General features: G+C 39.8%; 2 protein-coding genes across 3 annotated transcripts; both read left to right on the top strand.

The window, feature by feature from the left end:
* Positions 1–502: 502 nt before the first annotated feature.
* On the top strand, positions 503–12162 carry LOC140494156 (heat shock cognate 71 kDa protein). Its single transcript, XM_072593227.1, has 9 exons — positions 503–659; positions 2264–2473; positions 3566–3771; positions 5039–5191; positions 6401–6956; positions 7429–7631; positions 9347–9545; positions 10052–10284; positions 11805–12162. The coding sequence occupies exons 2-9, from the start codon at positions 2269–2271 to the stop codon at positions 11985–11987; spliced, it is 1938 nt and encodes a 645-aa protein (XP_072449328.1). The 5' UTR covers positions 503–659; positions 2264–2268; the 3' UTR covers positions 11988–12162.
* A 5921-nt stretch (positions 12163–18083) lies between these two features.
* LOC140494155 (heat shock cognate 71 kDa protein-like) lies at positions 18084–23090 on the top strand. Of its 2 annotated transcripts, none has more exons than XM_072593224.1 (9): positions 18084–18224; positions 19550–19759; positions 20024–20229; positions 20306–20458; positions 20940–21495; positions 21582–21784; positions 21888–22086; positions 22290–22522; positions 22734–23090. In XM_072593224.1, the coding sequence occupies exons 2-9, from the start codon at positions 19555–19557 to the stop codon at positions 22908–22910; spliced, it is 1932 nt and encodes a 643-aa protein (XP_072449325.1). In that variant the 5' UTR covers positions 18084–18224; positions 19550–19554; the 3' UTR covers positions 22911–23090. The 2 variants fall into 2 exon arrangements, with proteins under 2 accessions (XP_072449325.1, XP_072449326.1); XM_072593225.1 differs by lacking the exon at positions 18084–18224 and adding an exon at positions 18226–18248.
* The last annotated feature ends 1460 nt before the right edge of the window (positions 23091–24550 follow it).

Raw genomic sequence — 24550 nt, 5'->3', positions numbered from 1 at the left:
GGGGCATACCTTAAAATGGTACAATTATGATATGAAATTTCCTTGATTTCGGATGCAACTAAAAATCTAATCCGTCAAACATGTGTTTTGCTTGCCAACCAAAAAAATCAGAAATTGATGGAAAATGTTTTTGCTCTTGTTTCAGATTCCAACATCAGCGTTCCTTCATTCTATTTAGATGTTTTGCTTATCTCATTCCTTCGAATGAGGAGGGAGGTGGGTGAGAAACCTTTCCAATAGAATTTCTTTTCCATTGCTGCTGAAGAAATATTTCGGTTCGTTCAAGCTCGTTTTCTTTGTTCCCACTCAGCTAATTGAGGCGAAGGTTCTGGATCTTTCCAGATGGACCGATGGGGCTAACCCGCGGGGCCCGCTCAGCACCAAGAACCGGGGAGAGGGCGGGATCCTCCTTCCTATTGGCCATTGGGTACCAATTAGGGGCGGGATCCTGTGACGCCATGGCCGGAGAAGGCGCTCCTGATTGGTTGGAAGGTTCCGGTTCTTTCCAGAAGCTTCTGTGGTGATTGGCAAAAGAAAAGACGCTGTGAGCTGCAGTGTGAGCCGGCAGAGCAGGGGTAGCATTTATTGTTTGTTCACTTGAAGAAGCAGAGTTGCAGTTGGTTGCTTTTTTAAAAAAAAATATTGTTTTTCCAACGGGAGTAAGTATTGTTTCTTGCTCGCTCATCTCCAAATGTGGTGCGTCAATAATGAGGCTGTTGAATCATTTTTTTTTCCTAGATAACGGTCCTTTCAATGCTTCATACTTATCCTGTGCGTATATATGTTATTCTTATAAATAATCAATTGACAAAGAACTGGTTTCTTTCCCCCGTGATGGTTTAACTTGTTTAGTTATAGCTGTTGCGGACTTGTGAAGGTGAGGAGGTGACTTTGCTGTGAAGAAACAATCCTGACCTCAGCAGCATCTTACATCCTGCAGCATCTTTCAATGAGCCAGACTTTTATTCTTAGCCACACTGATATGAATTTGAGTGATACTTTCTTTTAAAATGTCTAATTAAGCTTTAAGGATCCTCGCAGTTTGATAGGTTGGTTACGGGTTTTTTAAGCACTTTCTGTGATCAACCTTTTTTTTTTGTTTAATTGACAGTTTTGATGCGGTATGCTTTTTGTTCTGATAAAATAATTTAGTTCGCGAAGCTTGTGATAACGAGTCACCACTTTTCATCCAAGTGTTGTCGATCTCCGAACGCTTTCACTTATTCGTCCATTAAGTATATGGGTTTTTTTCATAGCTAACTTGTTTGTTCACAAAACGCTTAATGTCGTCAATAGTAATTCTTAATCGTTTCAACCCAGCCTTGTGTGAAATATTCTAAGTATATCATCATAGAATTGGAATCGCTTTTAAATTCATAATGCGTCTGAAAGATTATAACCCGAAGGGGGGGGGAGCTGTAATTAATCCCTGTCTCACTTTGGAACGTTTTAAGCAGCACATTCTGTCTTTGACTTGCCCTCCAAATCAATATAATCCAATTTAAAAACCGCAAACGAGCGGCATGTTAATGTGCATTATCTGCATAGATGTTCAGATATGTTACGTGCACATTTAAATGACACTGAACAAGAACCTGAGTTAAGCCCCATTCAGCAATTAATTGTCGCTTGTTCCAAGACTTAAGACTATTCAAAATGTATTCCTCTGCTTTTAATTTTACCAAACAAATCCCACATTTATATTCTAATTACTTTTATTAGTGACTTTTTTTAAAAATCTGATTAGAAAACTTAATTTTTCCAGAACTAGATTTCCAATTGGTGGTGATAAACTAAACTATTTAATGTATAATAATACTATCCTAATAGGAGATCAAGGTCTTGTTCACTGATTTCATCTTGGTAAATTATTTGTTGTGCAATGGTTGGATGACGCTGATATGGATAGGTATTAAGACTTGGTTTTACTTAAAGCAGGGAGGTGTGAAAGTAATATGTAGTCTCTTCAGCATCTTATTAATTAAGATTAGTGATATTTGATTCCTGTTAGCTATTAACTTTTTTTCAATGAACTTGAAAATCGAATTTACTGCAGCACGGAGACCCTGAATTTGTGCCATCTCTAAGTAGCAAATCATGGGGTGTTCACTTGTCTTTTTTTTTGTCCCTTTTCAGTGTCTGATCAATCTTGTATTCTGAATCACCCTTGTTCTGCTCTGTCTAGATCCCTCATGATCTTGAATACTTTTATCAAATCAAAACTGAAGAAACAGCCACAATTGTTCAAACTTTCTTTTTACAGACAAAATGTCTAAGGGACCAGCTGTTGGTATTGATCTTGGGACAACCTACTCCTGTGTAGGTGTTTTCCAGCATGGCAAAGTTGAAATTATTGCCAATGACCAAGGCAATAGAACCACTCCAAGCTATGTTGCCTTCACTGATTCTGAAAGACTCATTGGTGATGCAGCTAAGAACCAGGTGGCAATGAACCCAACCAATACGATCTTTGGTGAGTTCTATAAAAGAAGTGACATTGATACCAGGAAGAAGTCTTTCCTGTTTTGTGCTGATTCTGCAATACAAGATGCATCTTGTTTCTGATATAAAATTATAGTTTGGTCTTTCTCTAACCTTTTATTGGATTTAACTAGGTTAACCAAGTGAAATCCAATCAAGCTACTGGGTAGACATCACACTTTTTTTAAAAACAATGCAGTCTGGGTAACACCATCCATTCTTTGATTCAACACTTGCTACTTTTAACTCCATCTATTAGGGAATTAGCACAAGTGTTGGTTTCCCTGATTGAGAGAAGGGTGTCCTTTATTCCATGTGGGTGGGATTAAAGATTGGTTTATTATAAGACCCCACGTTGTGCCACCTATGTCCGCCATTATTCAATGTTTAGTACTGCTGCCTCTCATGTTTAGGGGTCCAGGCTTGATTCCAGCCTTGGTTGACTGTGCCTGTATTGAGTTTGCGCATATTCCATGTCTGCATGGATTTCTTGCAGGTGCTGTGGTTTCCTGCCATGGTTTAAAAACACATTAGATGGATTGGCTGCACTAAAAATTGCCCTGTAGTGTACAGGGATGTGCAAGTTCAGTGGGGTAGCCATGCAGGATTACCGGTATGGGGTGGGATACTCTGAAAGGGCCAGTGCATGTTGAATGGCCTCTTTCTGCACTACAGGGATTCGATGACTAATGGATTACTGCCCAAGCTATTATCAGGAATCCTGATGACTTATTGCTGTGTGGGAGGAATGATTATTATTTTGTTATATGGGTGGCACAGTGGTTAGCACCGCTGCCTCACAGCACAAGAGACCCGGGTTCAATTCCCACCTCCGGCAACTGTCTGTGTGGAGTTTGCACATTCTCAGTGTTTGCGTCGGTTTCTTCCCACAGTCCAAAAATGTGCAGGTTAGGTGAATTGGCTATGCTAAGTTGCCCCACAGTTTAGGTGTAGGGGGATGGGTTTGGGTGGGTTGCTGTTCGGAGGGTCCGTGTGGACTTGTTGGGCCAAAGGGCCTATTTCCACGCTAAGTGATCTATTTTAATTTTGTTTTAATTTGGCTAATGTGATTTGAATTTAATAGATGCCAAGCGCCTGATTGGACGCAGATTTGAAGACACTGTAGTTCAAGCTGATTTGAAGCACTGGCCTTTTGATGTAGTAAATGATGGAGGTCGTCCCAAGGTTAAAGTGGAATACAAGGGAGAAAACAAATCTTTTTACCCTGAAGAAATTTCTTCAATGGTGCTCACAAAAATGAAAGAAATTGCAGAAGCTTACCTTGGAAAGGTGTGTAACAACTTGTGATTAAACCCTACCTTGGTATTTCTTTTCCTGGCCACTTCTGAACCTAACTTTTAAAAATATTTGCTTTGTTTCATTATGGTTGAATTGAGGACTAATGATTAGAAGCAGGTGGGCAGTTAAAGTGGACTTGCAATTTATAATGAATAACGTCTTTTAAATATGGGATTGAGTTACATCTATACACTGATCAGTAAATCCAAGAGTTTCTATTTTGGTCACCTATAGACACTTGTCAAAACATGCAATGTTAGTTTTGATAATTCAGGCAAATTTTTATTTAGACTTATTGTAACTTCCTTTTCTTAATGTTATATCAAAAGCATTTTGTTATGGTCAAAGTGGAAATAAAAAGGGAATGCTTTGAAATCTGGCCATTCAGCTGGCAAAGAGCATATTAATGGTATTTGGGAATTGAGGTAAAGAGTTCATGAGCATTGTTACTAGCTCTCTGAGCCAGAGGGTATAGGTTTGAGTCCCATAATATACCTGAGGTGTTATAACATGTCTCCCATGTCTAGATTCTAGACTGGGAACAGTAGGGCAGGCAGTCAGTTGAGGGCCAGTCTGTCAGAAGAAAGATATCTAGTGTGGAAAGTGACATGAAAGAAGCTGAAGTTTTCTGTTTAGGGTAACTGAACAGTGAGGAGATTTAGAATATGAAGGATGAATAACTTTTTTTAAAGCAAAGATGGCTCATTCTTAATCCGTGTCTATTACAGCTGTTAATGTGTAAATAGAACTGTACTCAGATGGGAGATACAAGTTTTTAAACATTGGATTTAAGAGTTATACTTCATCAAGTAATCAGTAAATGAGTACTTTAGGGAAACTAGGAACAGCTAGTAGGTTGGGTGTAACTTGAGGTAGAAAATGAACATCAATAAATAGGCTGTGTAGAAAGCAGTTGGTAATTGAATAGGGATGCAAGGTTCCACAATGTGTTTGTGCTCATGAAAGTGCTTTCATTACACAAATGAACCAACCTTAAGTTATGAATGGCAATATTTTTTAAAGAATTAGTTTGTCATGTCCAGAAGTACATGTGTACAATGTTGCCATTACTGGATCCATCTTGGGAACAAAGATACTTGGGTATTAAAAAAAAATCTTGGGTACAGTGTAGGAAAATAAGTAACATTAACTTCTTACTTTTAGGATAGTACAGGCTAAAGATTAATTTAAGCACTTAAACTGAAGCAAACTTTCCAAATGAGAGAATGTCATTGATAAAGTATTCTCACCCTTGCAGACTGTCACTAATGCTGTTATTACTGTACCTGCTTACTTCAATGATTCTCAACGCCAAGCAACTAAGGATGCTGGAACAATTTCTGGTCTTAATGTTCTCCGTATTATTAATGAACCAACAGCTGCTGCCATTGCTTATGGCTTGGATAAAAAGGTATGTTCTGTTACATTACATAATGTACAGGTTTTGGGGTTCTTTCTGTCATGTAGCATGTTCTAACAGCTTTAGATCCATCTGTCAACAGGAGCTTATTTGACATGAAATACTTGGTAATGCTGAGCTTGAATCAGTGTTCTTATACCCACATCTGTGGGATCAGAATCAGGCTTGCCTTTTAAGCTCTCCAAATCAGTGCTGAGGGAGTGATGCACTGGTAGATGCTGTCTTTCAAGTGAAACAATACTAGGAACACTTACTTTTCACATGGAACTGAAAAATCCCATTGTACATTTTGAGAAGCAGAATAATCTTTATCACACTAAACATTAGTACTATCGTTGTTGTGGGAACAAATACAAATTTAACTTGTGTCCTGTCCATTCAAGCACTGAATTCCAAATCCACTTCCAAATTGTTTTAACTTGGTATCCAACTGGTTGTCTAAAAAGTAGCAATGTTCCAGGAAGCTCCGACAAGTGACGGATAGCTGACTTTGTTTATGCTACTGATACTGTTATCCCTAACACAATCTTGCCAGAAGGCACAATTGTGATCCTTCAGACAAAACTAATTGATCTTTCAAGACTTCAGAGAGTCAAATTTGAGGTAGCTAAAAGATACTTATCGTTTTGTCTGCCCCACCTCCATGTTGATGGCTAGAATCCAAGTCTGAGGTAGATGACAAGGGATAAAGATTCTAAAATGGGATGGAGGAAGAATGAATTGCAGGTCAAGTTTTAACTTTCAATCTACCTAAGTAGATTTTGGGAGGAGCTGAGACTTATGTGATGAGTCAAGCCAATTAAATTAGAATCTGGAGATCAGTTGAATGGGGAATTGCAGTGAACTCCTGTTTTTATGCTTTCAATAAACAAGGTATCTGGATAAAGGCTAAGATAGAGAATGTTAATGTATGAATTGAGGCAGCCATGGAATCCATTGTGAATCAGTGGGATGGAGATGGGGTTTGAGGGAATGCCTTGGTTTATGATCAGTCACATTTTGTTCAAACTTGATGTATTCTGCCTGACAAACATGGGTGTCCCTGTCTGTCCAGCACCATGAATTGGTGACATTGTCTTGCTGGTCATTGGACTTTATTCTAACTAGTTGCAGAATTCAGCTGTACAGGGAATGGCTTTTGAAATTTAATTCACGGGATGTTGGAGACTAAGCACTGAAAGCAAATTTTTTTGCTCATAGGTTGGTGCTGAAAGAAATGTTCTAATTTTTGACCTTGGTGGTGGTACTTTTGATGTCTCTATCTTGACCATTGAAGATGGCATTTTTGAAGTCAAATCTACAGCTGGTGACACCCATCTTGGCGGTGAGGATTTTGACAACCGTATGGTCAACCATTTTATCGCCGAATTCAAGCGCAAGTACAAGAAAGACATCACTGACAACAAGAGAGCTGTTCGCCGTCTCCGCACCGCATGCGAACGTGCCAAGCGTACCCTGTCGTCCAGTACGCAAGCTAGCATTGAAATTGACTCCCTGTACGAGGGTGTTGACTTCTACACCTCCATCACTCGGGCACGATTTGAAGAGCTCAATGCTGACCTCTTCCGTGGCACGCTTGACCCTGTAGAGAAATCCTTGCGAGATGCCAAGCTTGACAAGGCTCAAATCCATGACATTGTTCTGGTTGGCGGATCCACCCGTATTCCCAAAATCCAGAAGTTGCTGCAAGATTTCTTCAATGGCAAAGAACTGAACAAGAGCATTAACCCTGATGAAGCTGTTGCATATGGTGCAGGTAACCTAACTAGTATCTTCTTTGGGAAATATTTATTGCTTAAGTTTAGATTAGGTGCTTGAATTAACTTCTCGACTGTAATGTTGTACTTTACAGTCCTAAGTACAATAAGAAAATGTTTAACTTTTTTTCATGTTTGTCTTTGCTATTTTATATCTAGATACCTTTTGTCATACCCAGTACTAAGTACACTTTTCACTGTACTGGTGTATGTCTGTACTTTAGTACAGGTGACAATAAAATCTAATTCGAAGATAATTGTAGGGGAAAGTTCATTAGCTTCAACTTAATCTAGATGGAGTCATACTTTTTGGATGTAATGGAGCAACCCATAAATGGGATCTCCCTCTCTTAGAACAAAGCATTTGGGTATTTCTGTATTCATAATCATGAAGCAATATTCTTGTTTAGAGCGTCTACTTTTTGAGCTAATGTTGGTGCCAAATAGTTTACACTATTAAAATGTCTTCAGCTGTGCAGGCTGCTATCTTAGCTGGTGATAAATCGGAGAATGTACAGGACCTGCTCTTACTGGATGTAACACCCCTGTCACTGGGCATTGAGACAGCTGGTGGTGTAATGACTGTCCTAATCAAACGGAATACCACTATTCCAACCAAGCAAACACAGACCTTCACCACCTACTCTGACAACCAGCCTGGTGTGCTCATCCAGGTAAGAATGCAATATTTGAAGGGTTGCAGTGATTATTTCAAAACTGTATACTTGGGCATACATTTCTATGAAACCAACAATTAATACTTTTTGAATACAAAGTGTGTAGTAGAATATGATAGATGAATAAAATGGAGATGACAGACGGACGAAAACTCACCTTAACCAGGAGTTTGAAGAGGTAGGTGAAGCAACAAGTATTGGAGCAGAACTTGAAACCCAGATGGGTTTAAGACACATGTTGAGGGCAAAGTGACTGTCAGTTTTAAGATGTGGCACTGCTCTGGGTTGATACCAATAGAATTTGGATACATTTTACTGAATTTTTGAATATGGATGACATCAAAATAGGTGTAGTGGACAGCTAAGAAGGTGACTTTTTTTTTTTAAGGACAATGGAACCTTGATCTGAGCTGAGGAGTAGAAGATGGAGTTTAAGGATAAACGTGAGGTGCTGCATTTTGGTGGGGCACAACTTGCACACCTTAATTTTAAGGTCCTGGAGAATGTTGCCCAAAACAAAACCTTGGATTGTAGATTAATTGTTTGAAAGTGGAGTCATGGGCAAACGGAGTGAAGAAGGTATTGCTTTCCTTTATTGGAAAGGGGATTGAATATAGGAGTTGGGAGGTCATGTTGAAGCTGTACATGACATTGGTTAAGCTGCTTTTGGAATTCTATTTGGAGTTTTGGTCACCCTGATTTTCTAAGGTTTACATCTTAAGCTGTTGTATAAGTGAGTTTAAAACTAGAGAGCAGAGGTTTGAGGTGAGAAGGGAACTTTCACCTCAGGGTGGTGCATTTATGGAATGAGCTGCCAGAGGAAGTTGGTGGAGGTTGGTACAATTGCAGCATTTCAAAGGCATCTGGATGGTATATGAATAGAGTTGAGGGATATTGGCTAAATGTTTGGTAAATGGGGCTAGATTTACCATACCTAGTCATCATGGATACATTAGACCAAAAGGACTGTTTACATGCTGGTCATCTGACTAAATGACTCTGGGCGATGGGATAGTTCTGAAAGTGACCAAGACCATGAGGTTTTCATCTGGTACTGGGGTAGTGCTTACTACCATAACAAACCTGAGTTTTATCATTCAAACTCAGCTTAGTTTTGATTTTGGAGGTGTTGGTCTGGGGTGGACAAAGTGGGTAAAATCTAACTAAAGGTTACAATCCAACAGGTTTATTTGGAAGTGCTGCTTCAGTGGTTGTGGAGCAGAATCATAAGACAGTTTATAGCAACAGAATTGCAGTGTCATGGAATGTAAAACTTGGCTTAAGTCTTTGATCTTTTTTGATCATATTCATTTGGAATTAATTCCATAAGTTGTGGAATAAAGTAGTCACACTTCACAAACTGTTTATTGTAGCAGCATTGCAGCTGAGCTAGTTAAACTATAAGAACTTGGAACAGAAATAAACTGTTCAGTCCCTTGAGCCTTCTGTGCCATTTTAAGAGGATCATGGCTGATCTGACATCCCTTAGTCCAGTTTCCTGCATGTTCTCTGTAACATGTAACCCATGATTTCCCCTACAATCAGCAATTTGTCTCCACCTTTAAATAATACAAGGACTCTGCCCACATGGTTGTCTGACAACAAACTATCAAATTCCTTGTCTTAAATTGCTACCTGTTTTATTCTGAGCCATTCTGTATCCTAGAAATTACTTGTGAATATTTGTGACTTTGTTCTTTTTTTCAATTTAGGTGTTTGAGGGTGAGAGAGCCATGACTAAGGATAACAATTTGCTGGGCAAGTTTGAGCTGACAGGAATTCCACCTGCTCCACGAGGTGTGCCTCAAATTGAGGTGACATTTGATATTGATGCCAATGGTATCTTGAATGTGTCTGCAGTGGACAAGAGCACAGGAAAGGAAAACAAGATCACTATCACAAATGACAAAGGTGAATCGCTGCATGTTGAATTTTAACATTTAGGTGTTGAATCTCTCCTTTTTATTACTGCTGTTGAAATTGGAAAACTGCATTGAGCACTCTTCTTATGAACTGCAAGAAAGACCACATCATATTGCTTATTTTTAGATGTCTGTTTGTTTTGAGTCCAATACCTCTTTCTGATAGCTAACGTTTTTTGGTTCATCAACTCTGGAAAAATTTATGCCCATTAAGATACTCATGCATGTGTAAAGACCAGTGTAACATTGTCTAACGACAGCATGGAGCACAGGCATTTAGTCTGTACTGCAGGTGACCATTGACAAAAGGCCACTGCTTTTTAGCACTAATCACCCTGACTTGTACCAGCTATTTTTGGAAACTAAAGTTTTTTTTTGAATCCCTTTTTCATAAAACTTCTAGTTTTGTGGTGCTTGACACTAGCTGGATGTAAATGGGATTAAGTGTATCTCAACACATAACCAAGATGGTATTTGCATCATTTTTGTCAACAGGTCGTTTGAGTAAAGAAGACATTGAACGTATGGTCCAGGAAGCTGAGAAATACAAAGCAGAGGATGAACAACAGCGTGACAAAGTTTCATCGAAGAATTCTCTAGAGTCCTATGCTTTCAACATGAAGGCTACCATTGAGGATGAAAAACTAAAGGGCAAAATCAGTGATGATGACAAGCAGAAAGTTTTGGACAAATGTAATGAGGTTATTAGCTGGCTGGATAAAAACCAGGTAAAATAAGACTGAAATAATCCTGTTTTAAGCATGGTTATCACGTCAACATTCCTCATTGCTGAAGAAGGTCTATGCTTGATTGTCAGAGTGGCTAGCTCCCCTTTCAAGAAATCCAGTCTACCCTAATTTGGTGTAATCTGCAAGTTTTTTTAAGAGCCCATGTAACTTTTTTGCCAATGATCATGTTTCCATCTCCCAAACAGGTATGATCTCCAAGACTTTCCCACTTGCTTATTTGTTAAACATTTTCTCAACTCTTCTGCAAAGCCTTTAAACTTGTTTCTTTGAACCTTGTATACTGAAAAGCACCTTTTTTTTCTTATCTTAGCATGTTTCTCAAATCTCTGACCCTGACCCTGAAGTTAAGCCAATCATCTCTACTTGAAATAAGTTAGTGCTTCATTTTTGAAGATGGAAATCTCCATTTCCACTCTAATTATTTGGTATTTTCCCCTGTATGTGGATAAAACTGAAAACAAACTTGTCACTACCTGCATCATCACTGTCACAGCAGTCAGGCAGCACCAGGTGAAGTCAACATTCTTGGGTGTAACCCTTGTTCAGAACTGGGGGTCATCCAATGGCAATGTTGAACAAAGCATCTATTCACTTTGCTCAATTCAGCATATGCATCTCCTGATCAGAAATGAAATTGCAAATTTAAGACTACACTGTTGCTATTAGACTGATCACAAACCAGCTGTCCTGCTAATGGAGTCCACAAACTCCAAGCATTTAATAACCTATAAATGCAAATTGACTTTTAGATCCAGTGAGGTTTAGCAGTGATGTTTCTAGTCTACTGGAACAGATTTGTTTGGCAGCTTGAGGAAAAATGCATTCTATTGACTGCATTAGGCCTGAAATTCATTGATCTTGGGGGGCCTACAATAAGTTCACCAGAATGTGAGTCTCAAAGTATGTTTTGAGTTGAAATTCATTATGAATGGAGGTGGTGTTGATGCTTAGTTCACTGTACAAAGGTTTGTGTGTACTTGAGTTCAGAAGTCTAAAATTAGCAACTAGGCCTGTACGGAGTGAAAAATGATTTTTCCCAATGTTGAAAATCACAAGGCCCTTGTGGCTTATGTGCTGGATTAGTTCACTTTGAAGTATTATGTCAGATTGTCACAAAACATGGAGCAAAAGGCAGGTTAATAGTTAAGGTACATTGCTGCAATTAATCTATCCTGAACCAGACTCGAGCAATTGCCTATTCCTAGGTGTGCGAAATATTAAGCAGTTTGAACTAGAGCAGCTTTTATTCTAATTTTCCGTCAAAGACTTGACCCCTGATTTTGAAAAGCATCACTGAACCAAAAGCGTGAGGGTGAATTTTAATGAGCGATAAACCCAGAGCATGTCTAATTAGTGCTTGTAAACATGTTTGTGTTACTCCAGAGAGGAGTATCTTTAATTCTGGAGTTGAGATTTGATTAAAATTTAACTAGTGAACACTTTGTGTGTAGAACTACCTCAATGGTATGCTGACTTGTGAAATGTTTTTCTTTTTGCAGACTGCAGAAAAAGAGGAATATGAACATCAACTGAAAGAAATAGAGAAGATCTGTAATCCAATTGTCAGCAAACTGTATCAGGGTGCTGGGGGCATGCCTGGTGGAATGCCAGAGGGCTTTCCTGGTACTGGTGCTGCTCCTGGAGGTGGATCCTCTGGACCAACCATTGAAGAAGTTGACTAAAATGTACAGTAAGAATCAGTGAGACTAGAAACTGGATGTTATTTGTGTACTGTGACATAAGAATTCAAAATGTATCACTGCTGTAACTGAATATGGTGTAAAAGTTCATGAGACTGAAAAGCATCTTTAAATTCCAATTCAAAACTTGTCTTCTAATAAAAGAACAATACATATACCAGAAGTTGTTTTCCTTCACTCCTAACCTTTTATCTCATCTGGGTAAAGATGACAGTTGGAATTGTACAGCACTGAGGTTTAAAGCCTCCAGTACTTTGTAATCATTTTTCAAGTGAACTTAAACAGCATATGCCTAAATGGAATCCTGTATTCCCCAAGATCCATGTATACTTGCAGCAGAATCTCTGGATCCATCAAGAGCTCTGGGCATGTTCTTTCTAGCCAATAAAGTAAAATGTACCACACACACAACAATTCAATGTGTATAGTTTGTCACCTTTTGATATCCTTTGCTTAACAAAAATCCAAACTAAATAGAACAATGTATTGCAAGTTTGAAATTATTGGAACCGAGATTTCAATTGCCAGGGGGTGGGTTTTCTAAATGCAATTTCATAAAACTGCAGGTGTCCTTCATCTGTGACCCTTCTGCTCGAAGTCATTGGATAATTGTGTTCCAAATAGAATTTTTTTCCCCAAGTATTTGCAGCTGTTTAATTTGGCTTGACCAGAACCTCACTTGCTTTCATATCTTTGCAACACAATCTTTTTGTTTGTTTTGCATCCAATTACTATTTCAAGTATGGTTACTGTCTTTCACTTAAGGAGTGATGACTTAAGCATACTTGGCATTTGACACTTGCACTAAATATCCTTCTCATGTAAGGAGCAAAATCAGTATTTTAACTAGCTACTATATAAGGTATTGGTCAAATGAAATCAACTTAAAAGCTTACTTTCCAATGTTCCTCATTCTCCTAGCCTTCCTCTTCCACACCTCCCTACCAATCCCTCTGTCAGAGCAGCTCATGAGCAGTTTGCTCAGTTGACTGAAATGTTTCATTCCCTTTTTACTATCAAGACATTTTATCTGCTTAAACAATTTTTATCTTCCAGGTTACTTGCCTCCCTTGTGCTGATACACTTGCTGAATCATGATTCCTTGGTGCTCAAAATCAGTGTCTTCAATATGTGCACCATATACAGCCCTCAGTATGTTAAGGTTTTTCTGTCAGACCTTTTTACTAAAGGAATTTCTGATCTTTATTTCCAGTTAAAGACATGAGTATTTTGACTTTGGATTCTAGGTTCTGTTTTGGAGTTTGGAAACTATCATCTAAAAATTTCAAGTTCCCCTCACTGACGGTGTAGTAGTAATGTCACTGGGTTAGTAGTCTGATGCAATGGTAATGTTGTTAATAAATGGATCCAGAATTCCATAGCAGTCTGACTTTAGTTTTTTTTTTTAAAAATAGCCAAACTCATGGTACTCAGCTGACTGCTAGAAATCTACCTGGCTCATTTTAAGCATTTTAAGGGAAAGATATTGTTACCCTGTCTTGCATCTGACTCAACTGTTTTTTAATAATTAAGAACTGATGGTAAATGCTGGACTAAGCAGTGACATTTACATTCCATAAATGCTGTAAATCTTCAGTATCCATGAAATCATAAATCTCAAATTCACCTTATCCACTTGTAAGCTTGCTTGTTGAGCTGGTAGATTTGTTCTTGGATGTTTTGGTCACCTATGTGCCAAAAAAAAATTAAAATTCAACATCTAAGGGCAAAACCCATGTCTATGCAATTTTTTATCTTTCAAGTGCAGAGCTTGTTTAAATTTCATAATTTGCAGGGGTTCTCCAGAATGGAGCCCTCATAGCCATGAAAAATGGCTTATTGTTCTCATTTTTTTTTTTCTAGGGCTAAGCTTGTTCAACTTAGGCAAATGTTTCAAAGCTAATTTATTCCAGACGTCAAATTACATGCCCTTCTATTCCTTTCATGGGAAAGCTCCTTTATCAGATTTGATCCTACCTAAGCCCTTAATTGTCAAGACATTTGCTTGGTTAAAATTGTAAACTGTTTGCAATAATACTAATGTCTAATTTGGCTTGCCAAATGCTGCTTGTATCCAGCAGGTTGAAGAAATGTAACGTTACAATGCTTTGGGTATCATGAAAGGCTAGCTGATGTTTTCCTGCCTTGCATTTTCACATCTTAAGACATTTGGCTACCCGGGCAGTGGGTGAGAGGAAGTGCACGATATCCTAATCCAACCTCTGGTATAGAGCAGAGAAGGACAAAAGGAGATATGATAGTTTTGAATTTATACCTTGCATAAGAGCACAACTTTGAATTAATGGATTAGCAGCCAGCAGAGACAGATTTATAGTTGTCAGGAGAATCAGAATCAATGTTTCTTTATGGCATGTTAAAATTTGGAATGCACTGCTTGAAAAGGTGTTGAAACATTCAATGTATTTTAAAAAGTAATTTGACCAATTCCTGGAGGGAAAGCAAATTGTAGGACTATGCAGAAAGAGTACTCAAGTGGGACTAGTTGGAAAATTTACCAAAATGGTAGCACAGGTATAAACAAGGGGATAATGACCTCCAGGAATGACACATTTACCTATGAAAGTTGTAATCTATTATCTCCATGTAAAGTCAGATGTGATTCAATTTATCTCTCCCAAAGGTGGAACACATTACAGTGGAATGGAAACCTTGCCAACAGTGAACTATAGCCTACTTTGTAACTAAAAGTGACAAATGCATAATGTTTCAGTTTTTCAATATGCTAACATTGCACATGTCGAACTATTTGTGCAAAAATGTTTCTGGTGATACCGGCTAGCATATTACAAATCTCTTGGATATAGAGGCCTATAGCATATTGGTCATTGTTACTGGTTGACAATTCTGGATGCTTGCAGAATAATCCAGAGAATACAAATTCAGATGTCATTGTGGCAGTTTGATGTTATAAATTATCTGGATATAAATAGCAGCTATGTATTAAGGGTGACCTTGATGTTTCTGAATTGTCATAGAAGCTAACCACTTTGAGATTGGGTTAGGGGACAGGTGCTAAAAGCATATTTTCCTTTATCCAAGATGGCCAATATGAGAAACCAGTAGCATTTCAAAGGGGGTTTACTCTCTTTTACTCTGGAGTTGTTTACCAAACTTTTCAGAACTTTTTAGCTACCTTCTCAGAACAATTAGGGGTGGACAAGAAATGGCAGGCTTCCCTGCAATAGCCCAAGAATGGATAGAAAGACCAGTTTATCTTTATAGTGCCTTTAAATGGTACTTTACTGGAATAGAATCCATTACAATTTGTTAAGTGACAGACACTTTAGAGCAAGTACTCAAAGTTCAATCTGCCATTATGTTGCCATAGTCTTCACAAACCATAGGGCTGCTGTCTCATGGAAAGATGATTGTGGTGATTTTAGCTGAGGGCCACCATACCTCAGGCAAGCAGACAGTTGAGAAGGAGCCTCCGTTGTGGTAACCTCAGCCAGTGGAAGAATTGAACCCCATACTGTTGATAACACACCACTTTGCAAACTAACCATCCAGACAACTGGGCTAAACTGATTCTTTCCTTTGCAGTAGAACTAAGAGAGCCGGAGTTGAAAATGTATTGCTGGAAAAGTGCAGCCGGTCAGGCAGCATCCAAGGAGCAGGAGAATCGATGTTTTGGGCATGAGCCCTTGTTCAGTTATAGGAGAGAGAATATCCATTCCTTCAACTGTTTACCAATATTGAAATGAAAAGAGTAAGAGGACAGAACTGAAGTGAAATGCCAAACCGCACTGTAGAACTAGAAGTTGAAGAGATGGGGATGTGTAAAACCATAGGCAGATGTGAAACCAAGGAATACGATTTGCAATCAAAGATGTCAGCCACAATCCAAAGTCAATTAGGTGATTGATGAACAAAACAGGGTATATGTTTTGAGTGCAAGAATTTATGGAGAGTGGAATGTGAAAGGTCAAAAGTGCAATTGAGCAGGTAAGTCTGAAGGCACCAAAAGAAGAGGATTTCAGCAGCAGGTGCTTTGAGGCAGGGGTAGAGTTTGGCAATGCTGAGGAAGATAATCTTTGTGGTGAAGTAGATGGAAGTTCACCTTAGCGATGGAGCAGATGGAAGTTCATCTTAGCAATAAATAGCATACCAGGGTCCCTTAGATAATGATCGGGGTGGGATGAAAACTATGGTCAGAAGACCGTATTGTGCAGACCAAAACAATTATGTTGAAAAAAATTCTGTTCATCCATATCTGAAAGTTGAGCAAGCAGCATAATGGAGAGACAACAGACAATCAAGTGAGGTCATGAGATTCAGCTATCTGTTGTTAAAAAGAGTCCATGTGGAACTTGGTATCATATATTCTGATGAAATTGCTGAGGGGTAGCGCAGGTAAGAAATAGTAGTAGGCCAAGGATAAATTCTTGAAGTATTTCAGAGGTAGTGGTAAAAGGTATGAAGAGAAAATAATGCAGAAAATTCTTTGGTCGTAAGTGGACCAGGAGGACTCTTATCAGGTGTGTATAATATCAGTAGAAGTGAAATTTGGAAGAACTGTATCAAATAAGTGAGGAAGAATAAGAAGGGGTCATTCACCTTAGTAACGTTGGATATTAGTTATGATTTTGATTAGGGTTATTTCAGTGCTGTGAACAGATTGAAACCTGATAAAGGTTCAAACATAGAGTTGCAAGTCAGTTGAACATGGTTTGGATTAATGATAATACCTACAAGGTCTTGAGGAAAACAGAAGTAGTAGATTGTAATTCAGAAAATCAATCAAAATGTGGACAGTAAATTGTGGTTGTATCAGAACACAGTGGAAATGATAGGAGTAGAAAATGTCAGAAATACCATAGTGAGATAAAGTTGACATCAATTGGTTGGACTAGGCAAAAGTGAGGTCTGCAGAAGCTGGAGATTAGAGTCAAGACTGTGGTACTGGAAAAGCACAGCTGGTCAGGCAGCATCCGAGGAGCAGGAGAGTCGACATTTCGGACAAAAGCCCTTCATCAGGAAGGGAACGGTGGACTCTCGTGCTCCTCGGATGCTGCCTGACCTGCTGTGCTTTTCCAGCAGCACATTCGACATCAATTGGTTGGAATCATCTCTCCACGCTTCAGGCTCACTGCCTTTATTCCTGATGAAGGGCTTTTTCCCGAAACGTCGATTTCGCTGCTCGTTGGATGCTGCCTGAACTGCTGTGCTCTTCCAGCACCACTAATCCAGTAGTCAATTGGTTGGAGTCAAGATTAAAGTGGTTTTGGAAAATCGACGTTTAGGGCAAAAGCCCTTCATCAAGAATGAGGCACACAGCCTCCGGGGTGGAGAGAGTCAGGTTGAGCTATTGACAAAGTTATGGATACGAGAAGCTTGGAAAGATCATGAACTTCTGGAAATATTTAATAAAGAATCAGATATCATGCAAACCATGAGGCTGAAAAATGTGACAAAGCTAGATAAAAGCAAAATACTGCAAATGTTGGAAATCTTGACTGAAAAAAATGCTTAAGAAAATCAAAAGGTCAAATATGACGACTTCAGAACTAAAGAGAACTGGTGAATTCGGAAGTCACTACAGAATATTGGATGGTATCCAATTACTTTTTTGTAGTAATGGTAATACCTTTAATGTGCAATGAATGTTTGGTCTTACAGGATTAGTTATACGTGAATAAAAACAAAGGTTTACAAAAATACATTTATTAATAAGATATCCGTAAGTACGTTACTGAACAATTCAAGTCAGAAATGTAGAAGAAATTATGTTAACTATTTGAATATTTTGCACACTTCGGTGCCTCATGCAAAATTGGAACATTGTCTAAATATGACAAGAAACTATTTATACTCTGATTCCAGCTACAAGATGTAAATTTATGAGACCGCCGTATTACAGCAGAATTATTTCAACAAAAGAATGCGGATGTTGGAGAGATGAGGTAAGGACAGAAAGTGCTAGAAAGGCCCAACAGGTTTGACTGAGTTCGGGGGGGAGGGGGAGGGGAAGCCCGGAACGTCCGCCAATCAGAGCCCGCGTACGGCTTCCCGCCACACCCGCTGACGTACCCGGCCTGGCTCGGGCGCCTGATTGGCCAGCGGCGCTGGGTGACGCAGTCCGCTTTCTAGAACATTCCAGCGAACTTTAAAAGGCGATTCTGGGCGCGGTTCGTTCTCATTGCGGAGCTGCGGACATTGCCAACAGCTTTCTGTGTAAGACCGGGCACTGAGCGGCAGGTAAAAGCAGGAGGGGGGAAGAAGGCAAGTTATTCAAGGGGAAAAAGAAAGGCCCAAGACCTGGGATCGCATTTAAATAGCTGGGGGGAAGCGAGTGGGCTCTTAGCCTGAGGCCACGGCGTCAGTTTGTGTGTTTATGTTAATTTGATTTTCTTGGCCGCGTTTCCGTTTGGTTTTCGTGATGTGGGTGTGGGGTAGAACGATGGATTTTGCCCCCCCCCGCCACTTGAGAGCTGGATGGGAGATCTGGACCTTCCTGTTCTCTCCTGTGAGGAAATGGTGGTCGATTCTCCACGTGCGCCCCTGGTTTTGGCGGTGGAGGGGGGGGGAGGGAGGGAGGGGTGTTGCTTGGATGCTTCAGGCCGTGCATCTCTGAAAGAGCGCAACGTAGTGCTCTTGAATAGAACAATCTAGAAATGGCGGAAGCCGGCCTCGGCGAAAGCCAAACTGTTTAGGCCTCAGTGTGTTTTCTTCCTGATTGGTGGGGGGGCCTTGCCGGGGCGACCACGTGCTGCGGCCGGACACGTGCTTTGGGGGAGGGGGGGCTGACTGGGACCTCTTCTCTCCCCCAAGGGATTGCTTTCAAAAGACCGCGTGTTATGCAACAAGAACGGGTTGCTTGGACTAACTCCAGCTCCTGGTGGTTTCTTGGGTGAGGAATAAAGTAGTAATAGCGATCTTTTGGAGAGAAGACTTCACATTTTTAACTTAACCTTCCTGGAATGGAAGACTTGGCAGCCCTCGAGTGTGGCGCTGGCGAAGCGCAGCAGATGCAGACAGCATCACAAGGGCAAGAGAATTTATGTATCAGGAAGGACTTTTGGCCAAAATATCGATTATCCAGCTCCTCGGTCACTGCCTGACCGGCAGCGCTTTTCTAGCACCACACTCTGGACTTGGATCTCCAGCATATGCAGTCCTCGCTTTCCTGTAGAAGATTTGCGTGTTTTTACCCCCCAAAAAACCACCATTTCTCATTGGTAGGGCTGGATGCATAGTCCTGGTAGGCAAATATGTTTGCTGTGCTTGACCCATCTCGAGCTATTTCTTAAGTTTACAGCAGCATACTTTGTTAATACAGCAAGTCTTCCTGGCAGGCAGTCGACAGAAGGCTAGAAGGTGTGGCTACTTGTTTCAGTCATGTTGCAACAAGTTAGTAACTGGGGTTATCACAAAAGGGTGATTGTTGTAACACAATATCAGTGATAATTTAAAGTATTTTTATGCTATAAAACTGCTGGAAGCCTAAATTATACATCAGGGTGACAGATGACTGATTTGTGGACTTTAGACTTCAGCTGAGCTCTGAATATTGACTCTTGCAGGTGAAATGTCTAAGGGACCAGCAATTGGTATTGATCTTGGGACAACCTACTCCTGTGTAGGTGTCTTCCAGCATGGCAAAGTTGAAATTATTGCCAATGACCAAGGCAACCGAACCACTCCAAGCTATGTTGCCTTCACTGATACGGAAAGGCTCATAGGTGATGCGGCCAAGAACCAGGTGGCAATGAACCCAACCAACACTGTCTTTGGTGAGTTAAGATTTGATAATATACTTTTTTTAAACTATTCTGCAATTGACTTTTATGTTTCATAATGTGATTATGATGGTTCTTGGGAATGTACAGAATGAAATATCCAAACAGCTGACCTTTGAAATAATTGGTAAAAGTTTACATATTGTTTGCATATTTTGTATGATGGTTGCCAAAGTTTTGCGATAGGTGTGATAAAGGGTCCATGCTGACTAACATTGTCTTGAGTACACTATAATTCGGTAATCTGTTTTATTGTAGATGCTAAGCGCCTTATTGGCCGCAGATTTGATGATTCTGTTGTTCAATCTGACATGAAGCACTGGCCATTCCATGTTATCAATGATGGTGGCCGTCCCAAAGTTGAAGTGGAGTACAAAGCTGAGAAGAAGTCCTTTTATCCAGAAGAGGTGTCATCCATGGTGTTGACTAAAATGAAGGAGATTGCTGAGGCCTACCTTGGAAAGGTACTATTTACACTGTTTTTTCATTTTGAATATTCAACAATCGAAATTGATGACTAAATACTGTCTTTTAATCTAGACTATAACAAATGCAGTCATCACAGTACCAGCTTACTTCAATGATTCTCAACGACAAGCTACTAAGGATGCTGGTACTATTTCTGGCCTTAATGTGCTGCGTATCATCAATGAACCAACTGCAGCTGCTATTGCATATGGCTTGGATAAGAAGGTACGTGATATTGAATAACTTGGAAGTTTTTAGTTTGTTTAGTGCTGAAATTGTTGTCTTGTTAACATCATTCACTTGCTAGTTCCCTTTTCCTGTTAGGATAAGTATGTTGCTTAATTCAACAGGAATGTTTGTACAACATGAAATGCTTCTAATTCACTAGTGGCTGTAAATCCTATCTTTTTAACATCCAATTATTTGGTCAGACGCAAGGGTCTATTTCTGCACTGTAGGGAATCCTAATCTAATCTACAGCTCATTGTCACTGCACTCTGTTACATGGATTGAGTACTTGTCATTCCCAACTTGATCCAATAGTTATTTTGGTCAACCACTGATACTTGTAGCAGTGTCAAATATAGATGTAGGGTTAGCTATTTCAAAAGGTTTTTTAAATTATAGCTACTTAAAATTCTGTTGCATATTCTTTAAAGCTTTCTGCATCTGTCATTCATTTTAAGTGCATTATGTTTGCTCATAGGTTGGTGCTGAAAGAAATGTTCTAATTTTTGACCTTGGTGGTGGTACTTTTGATGTCTCTATCTTGACCATTGAAGATGGCATTTTTGAAGTCAAATCTACAGCTGGTGACACCCATCTTGGCGGTGAGGATTTTGACAACCGTATGGTCAACCATTTTATCGCCGAATTCAAGCGCAAGTACAAGAAAGACATCACTGACAACAAGAGAGCTGTTCGCCGTCTCCGCACCGCATGCGAACGTGCCAAGCGTACCCTGTCGTCCAGTACGCAAGCTAGCATTGAAATTGACTCCCTGTACGAGGGTGTTGACTTCTACACCTCCATCACTCGGGCACGATTTGAAGAGCTCAATGCTGACCTCTTCCGTGGCACGCTTGACCCTGTAGAGAAATCCTTGCGAGATGCCAAGCTTGACAAGGCTCAAATCCATGACATTGTTCTGGTTGGCGGATCCACCCGTATTCCCAAAATCCAGAAGTTGCTGCAAGATTTCTTCAATGGCAAAGAACTGAACAAGAGCATTAACCCTGATGAAGCTGTTGCATATGGTGCAGGTAATTGAAAAGCTCTTTCTCTCTTCACTGTTCACATTATGTATTCCATTTTGTCTTTCTGGCACTCTTACCACTACATTTTTCAGCTGTGCAGGCTGCTATCTTGGCTGGTGACAAGTCTGAGGCTGTGCAAGATCTGCTGCTTCTTGATGTGACTCCTCTGTCACTTGGTATTGAAACTGCTGGTGGTGTAATGACTACGTTAATCAAGCGCAACACCACAATTCCAACAAAGCAAACACAGACATTTACTACATATTCTGATAATCAGCCTGGTGTGCTAATTCAGGTAAGCATTTTACTATCTAGTGGCTTGATCTGTGGAATTCCCAGTTTGAAGCAAAGTAGTGCATCATGATGGGTCTGACTTTTAAACTTTTTGTTTTAATTAGGTGTTTGAGGGTGAGAGAGCCATGACTAAGGATAACAATTTGCTGGGCAAGTTTGAGCTGACAGGAATTCCACCTGCTCCACGAGGTGTGCCTCAAATTGAGGTGACATTTGATATTGATGCCAATGGTATCTTGAATGTGTCTGCAGTGGACAAGAGCACAGGAAAGGAAAACAAGATCACTATCACAAATGACAAAGGTGAAGAAATCTCTGATCTAACTATTAAACTGAATTGTCTTTCTGCTGTGATGAAAGCTACCAAAACCATTCGTAGTTTCCACCAGAAGGTTTACACCAATGTTGGCAGAAGTACCTTCCTTGGATGTCTGAGCGTTCCTTTTTAAAAACCAGTCTGTTCTTTAATTTTTATTGATAATAATAGTTATTAATTTTTTCTTTAGGTCGCTTGAGCAAAGAAGAGATTGAACGTATGGTCCAGGAAGCTGAGAAGTACAAAACTGAAGATGACCAGCAACGTGAAAAAGTTGCAGCAAAGAATGCTTTGGAATCTTATGCCTTCAACATGAAGGCCACAGTTGAGGATGAGAAGCTAAAAGGAAAAGTTGGAGATGATGATAAGCAGAAGATCTTGGACAAATGTAATGAAGTTATCAGCTGGCTAGACAAGAACCAGGTAAAATATTTAGTGGTTTATTTTTCTGACTAAAAGCTGTTCGCTATGATGAAGTAAATACCAAAACCATTCGTAGTTTCCACTAGAACTCTGCAATGGGTCATGTTAGCCAATCTTCCTTGGATGTCTGAGCGTCACTTTTGTAAGCAAGCAATATTTATCTTGCTAAGCAGTGTATAATCTTTTTTCCTCTCTCTTGTTTTGTTTTTAGACTGCTGAAAAGGATGAGTATGAGCACCAACAGAAGGAGCTGGAAAAAATCTGCAATCCTATCATTACAAAGCTATACCAAGGAGCTGGTGGACCACCTGGGGGCTTTCCTGGTGCTGGTGGTGCTCCTTCTGGTGCTGGTGCATCATCTGGTCCAACAATTGAAGAGGTTGATTAAATATACAGCATGTCTATTGGTCACTAGTGTTTGACTGGGATTGGCTAATAAGTGCACTTAAACTGTCTTGTATATTGTTCTAACACTCAACTGACTTTTAAGTGCCAAAGTTTTGGATGCACTTGAACATCAATCTAATAATTGTCAGTCTTAATAAAAAAAAAAAACCTATGACCAGAACTCTTGTTGGCTTTTTTGACAAGCATATCAAATTATTATTTGGGTTAAATGTCTGTTTCTCATGTAATTTTAAGGTTCTGGTGATCAGCTATGATTTAAATTTAGTCGGGCTCTAACTAATGTTCTTGACCCTAATCTACTTGGGGAATGTGAAAATGAAGGTGGATGAGGTTACAGGGCAAAACAATGAAGAAATTTTGGGGAACCCTTTTAGGGGTGAGCTGAAACCAGCGATCCTTCAGTTGCAGGGACAGTGTTAAGTCGACTTCCACCCTTTTGCTCTTAAGTTTAAAACTCAGGTTTGGCTTGTATAGGATAGTTAATAGTATCCTGTTCTGTAGAGTTGATCATATCAATTTCCCTGCTTTCATGTACTAAATTTTTTTTAGTACAAGTTCTTTTCACGTACCAATTCTGAAGAAGGGTCACGACCTAAAATTCATGCTGCTTTAGCTCTTCCAGGAATGTTTTTTTAGTTGCTAATGGGGTTCAGTGATGTAGTGATGCCATTGAATCACAAGAGATGTGACTATGTGTTAGTGTTAGCCCAAGTCTGGATATTCTTCAAATGCTACAAGATTTGGATGTGTTCTGCCAATCACCAGAAAGCATCTGACCTTTTTATGAAGGGCAAGTCATTAGTGTAGCTGAAGATGGCTGGGTCTAGAACACCTGACTTGTATCCTCATCACCTTGCAAGTAGAACTGTTAAAAATTTGATTCTGGGAATACTATTCAAGTGTTGTCTTTATGCAACTGCAGAAGGGAGGAGCTGGCAGGAGAGTGGAATAGTACAGGTGGGAGTAATTCAGGAGCAGCAGCCAGAGTTATACATAGGAGAAAGAAGTACTAAAGGAAGGGCAAGGTAACAATGGCTGACAGAAGTCAGGCACAGCTTAAAAGCCAGGGAGAAACAACTCACCAAGTCAAAGGACCTGATATCCAGCCTGAGCCAAATCAACATCATGTACAAAATCCCATGCAAGGACTTCACAAAACATTATATAGGACAAACAGGAAGACAGCTTATGATCTGTATACACCAACTAGCCACAAAACAACACAACCAGCTATACTTTAGCCACACAGATGACAAGCAACATGAGTTAGACTGGGGCAACACTACTATTTATAGGACAAGCCAAACAGAACAGCCTGGGAATTCCTAGAGACATGGCACTCGTCCACAGGTTATATCAACAAACACATCAACCTGGACCCAATACACCAGCCACTGCAGCAGACAATTGGAAGCAGAGACAAACCACTATAAATGCTGGCGGACACCACACAAGTCTTTGCAGGCGGCTCCCAAGCACTTGAGGATGTCACGTAGATGGGATGAAACATCTGCAACACAAATTCCCAGCTTGGTGAACAGAACCACAACAAAGTCTATATTGTGTGAAACAGCAATGTAAAGTCTACAAAGACCAACAGGACAACCAAAAAAAAACTAC

The sequence above is a fragment of the Chiloscyllium punctatum genome, chromosome 23 (genome assembly GCF_047496795.1).
Source record: "Chiloscyllium punctatum isolate Juve2018m chromosome 23, sChiPun1.3, whole genome shotgun sequence".
NCBI classification, from domain to species: Eukaryota; Metazoa; Chordata; class Chondrichthyes; order Orectolobiformes; family Hemiscylliidae; genus Chiloscyllium; species Chiloscyllium punctatum.
Note: the sequence above shows the minus strand (reverse complement) of the source record. Positions and strands in the feature narration are given on the sequence as shown.